General features: G+C 41.6%; 1 protein-coding gene across 1 annotated transcript in view; it reads left to right on the top strand.

Annotated features, from left to right (window-relative positions):
• The first annotated feature begins 3,483 nt into the window (after positions 1-3,483).
• LOC109546371 (E3 ubiquitin-protein ligase RMND5A) overlaps positions 3,484-4,617 on the top strand; it is a 7,848-nt gene continuing 6,714 nt past the window's right edge. The window contains exon 1 of the mRNA XM_048660952.1: positions 3,484-3,710. Coding sequence (XP_048516909.1) covers positions 3,575-3,710 — 136 coding nt within the window. The 5' untranslated portion in view covers positions 3,484-3,574. The remainder of the gene's footprint in view (positions 3,711-4,617) is intronic.

The raw sequence follows: 4,617 nt of genomic DNA on the forward strand, positions 1-4,617 counted from the left end.
GCCAACCCACGTCGCCCATAATGGCAGAGATGACATCCTGGACATATTCCTGTACAAGAACGCAGGAAGACTGTCCAGCCCCGAAGTACTCCAGGAACTATATTCGGACCATTTGCCGATTCTCATGCAAATTGGACCAAATAACGTCAACAGCTCCACTGCAACTAGAAGGATCACTAACTGGCAGGCTTTCCAGAGAACATTGGAAAGCACCAGCAGGATCCATCAGCCCACAACAAAGGAACACTTGGACCAGGCAGCCGAAAGACTCACCAGGGATATTAAAAACGCCCTGGCAACGTCAACATGTCTATGCGTAGTTCCGATAGCCCAAATGGACAGAATTCCTCCCTGGTTAAAAGCCAAAATCAGGGAGAAAAACCGGATGAGACACAGAGCCATGCGAACGCAAGACCCACACCTGAATAGACAAGCCAACCGCATCCAGAATACAATCAAAGAAGACATGAAAATCCTTCGATCGCAACTCTGGAAGGATCGCATGGACGAAATAGAGGCTGATGAGTCAAGAAGCTAACTCTGGAAGCTGGCCAGGTGCCTCACAGCAGGACCAAGGAAGCCAATACCACCACTCGAAGAAAACGACATCACCACTGTGGATCCCAAGGAAAAAGCGGACCTCTTTGCCGCCCACCTAGAGCTCCAGTTCCGGGAAAACCTGGTTGATCACCCAGAACAAGAGAGGACAGTCAATGAGCTGGTAGCCGCTCATCTCCAAAACTGGCAGCCCACCAAAGCCAGAAGAGTCACGAAAGAGATCATCCAGGACATCGTCAAGGGAGCCAAGAGAAAAAAGGCCCCTGGGCATGATGGAATCCCAAACGAAGTCCTCAAAAAGCTACGGCAAACAGCTATTGAGTACCCAAAAAAGGCAAGAACCGGAAGCTGCTTACGTCCTACAGGCCCATCAGTCTATTGCCTACACTGAGCAAGGTCATGGAGAGGTGTATCCTGAACCACCTACAGGATACAATAGAGGAGAAGCAAGTGCTGCTGGATGAGCAACATGGGTTCAGGCCGAGACACGACACAAACACTCTCACCACCCGGCTAACAACAAGAATCCTGCAGCAGTTAAACCGCCGACTAGGAGCCGCCTTCCTGGATATGGCAAAGGCATTTGACAAGGTTTGGCATCAGGGCCTAATTGCCAAGATGATCAAGGCAGGGTTTCCTGAGCATCAAATCCAGCTAATCCGCAGCTACTTGTCTGAACGCAGCTTCCAAGTCAAAGCCGATGATCAGATGTCAACGATCAGAACGATAATGTCAGGAGTACCTCAAGGGTCCGTGTTGGGTCCCCTGTTGTTCAACATCTACATGGCAGACATTCCAATGACAAAAGCAACGGAGAGCTCCATATACGCATACGATGTAGCACTCACTGCAATTGGAAAAGGTTCTGGAATGACAGCCAAACTCCAAAGACACCTCGTCAAGATCGAGAAATGGAGCAGGGATTGGAAAATGGAACTCACCCCGGAGAAGACGCAAGCCATAGTTTTCTCTGTCGGAAGGCAACCACTTCCAGGCCTACTAGAACTCGGAGGACAAAGGCTACCATGAAGGTCGAAGATCACTTATCTATGATAAACGACTAGTATGGCACGGCCAGTTGGCGGCCACAATTGCCAAAGTAAGGTACTTGCTCCATGCATATTATCCAATGCTGACAGGTAAGCTCCTCCTGCGAACCAAGGTGAGAGCTTACAAGCAGCTGATACGCCCGGTGCTGACCTATGGATCGCCTGCCTGGTCCACGGCCAGCATCACGCAGAGACAGAAGTTGCAGCTCAGCAAAACAAGATCCTGAGGATAGCAGCAAAGGCTCCCTGCTATGTCAGAAACACCACACTGTGGCGAGACCTAATGACAGAAGACCTGCTGGGCCACATCAGGAACTTAACGTCAAAGTTCCTGAATGGGGCTCGGCAAAGCAAGAATCCCACTGTTAGGGTTTCTTGCACAAAGAAGTTTCACTGTGACCGCAGACCTCTCCCTGCAGACACAGTCTAAAAAGAAGACGTGGACCACATGCGATGACCAGTTCCTGTACCACATCCAGGACCAAGTTAGTTTATGAAGCAAGAGGGGCTGTTTATGTTAAGTTAGAATTAGGATTAGGTTAAAGTAGATTAAGTCTTTGATGTCAATAAATCCACTGATGTTAGTAAATAAGTACCCGTAGATTCAGTAGCAATAAGAAGGTATAATCCTTGTTTGAAAATAAATATGTTCAAATATAAAAAAATAAATGTTTTTACTCAGCTGCACTTTCTCCTTTAAAAATTCTCATTTTCCAAACCAAAGCAAGTAGTAACTTTAAATTTTTACTATCTTTAAGACACTCGGCTCTAAAGGTGTTGAAAGTACCTTTACATTTTTTAAATCCCACAATTGCTTAATAGATATCACCAAATGGATGGAAAACTGACACTCATCTGCGCTTTCTCCTCTAAAAATGCTCTGTGTCTAAACTAAATGAAACTATGAGTCTAAAAACCGATGTTTTTATTCAACTTCGATCTCTCCTTTCAAAATTTGCATTCGACTAATGCAAGCAGCTGCCTGAAATTTTCCGTAGAAAGTAAATTTGATGTTAAATTATTATTCCCTAATTTTTTATAAAAATACCTATGTAAAAAAGCAAAACAAGCAAAGCCGATCTGGAAAGTCCAGCGGGTGAAAAACTGGAGATCGCGGTGGCCAGCCGATGGAATAACCAGGACATCTAATACATTTTGGACACCTTGTCTATCGCTAACAAGCTAAAAGCGAATAGAATGGAGTAAAATTGTACCTGCAACTGCGACATATTGCAATTGAGTACTAGTGTAAATATGGGATATTTGAAATAAAAATTTATAACACGTGAAATGGAGCTGTGCAGGTAAAAATGCACTTTGCTAACACATTTTTAATTCAATTAAGTATCACATTACTGCCCAAAGTGCCATAAAATGTAGTTTCTTGGATCTAAAACTTACATGGCAAGAATTTGAAAAGGAATTCACCTTAGCGATACTTACAAATTACGCAACTTTTGCAACAGTATTTAAAAAATTATGGGAAAAATTCGGAATTCTTTATTTTCTATTATACTTATTTTATATAATATAATAATAACTATTTTTAATTTTTCATATTTCCAATATTTTTATTTTCGCATAGACAAGTAAAGCGCTTCGAAAAATTGTTAAGTAAATTGTTATTTAAGTTTTATTTGTGTCATGAAATAATTTTTTTAAATAAAATTTGTTCCTTTCAAATACCTAATGACCATTTAAAAGTCTAGATAGTAATAAAAATAAAAACCCTTAATTTGTTAATTGAAATCAGCAAAAAATTTAAATTTGTCACGCCCACATGAACCTAGTGATTATAATTCGTGAATCTTGGCAACGCTGTTATCTACCGCCCCTTGTAGCTGCCTTCAATGCGATTTTTGCAAACCTCAAAAAGTGTTTTGACATGTGTCTAGGTAGTAAGATATGACTGTCGTAAGTTAAGTATAAGACGATTTTTACAAAGCGATTTTAAAATAAAAATAAACATGGAATCGTGTTTGGCTGTTGAAAAAGACGTGGTAAAAGTCCTGACTAAATTCAACGCATTCAACGATCACAGCAAACGTGTAGTCACAGAGCTAATTGAGCAAATCAACGGCTTGAAAGCAGAATTGCAAAATGGTAAATATCTCTTTGTTATTGTTTAAATTTGATTCGGATTAAAGTGCGTAATTAATATAACTAAGCTTTAGGAAGATTTGAAATCTAAATATACCAATCGGGGGGTTTGTCCTAATTCCTGTCACTAAGCAAATGTAAAAAAGACAAAGACAAAAGGCAGAAATCGCTAGTCAAGTCAATGCCGAAGTAAAATATTAATTGATAAGAAAACCGGACATATTTCTTTAATTACCAAGTTGGGTAAAGCTTTACGGTACGAACTGCTGTGGCACGCGCACATGCCTGCACGCAAGGTACGCGCAGCCAAAGATTGCATACTGGTCAGCCATGTTGCCGAACTGCCACCAAAGTAGAAAATTTCAATGAAAGCAAAAAAGTAATTCCGTAAGTTTCCGAATTTCGATTTTCAACGGGAACTACGAAGAAGTTCCCATTGCCTCGTTGGATGCCCCCAAATATCCACTGTCCTGGGATAATACGGCCTCGATTATATTTCCTTTTTCCGCCTTTCGCCTCGTCTATTTCAACGGTCTCACCTACTCCACCAATCTGTGAAGAATTTTCTTCAACCCAATAAATAAAAACTTCCCTGATAAAAAAACCAGTCGCTTATAGTTTTGGAACTTAGCTTCATTTCCGTGTGAATAAAAGCATATCGCGGGAAAAGTCGACACAAATAAAACATAACAAGCCGGCTCACTTGCTCCAAAGACAGATTTGATTTGTAGAAAATAGTTCCTTTGAAAATTGCAAAATTGGTGTTGCAAAATGTGCCATCTGGTGCCCAATTCTCGAACTCGAGAGAACGTGAACGATCCCATCGCCGATGTGATCATTCCCTTCCCCGCCCTTTCTACTATGGTTCGAAAACCGTATTCTCGAATGCATAGGAAACGATGTGAGAAGC

Source organism: Dendroctonus ponderosae, unplaced genomic scaffold (genome assembly GCF_020466585.1).
Source record: "Dendroctonus ponderosae isolate FM_Combo_2020 unplaced genomic scaffold, Dpon_F_20191213v2 Dpon_F_20191213_1, whole genome shotgun sequence".
NCBI classification, from domain to species: Eukaryota; Metazoa; Arthropoda; class Insecta; order Coleoptera; family Curculionidae; genus Dendroctonus; species Dendroctonus ponderosae.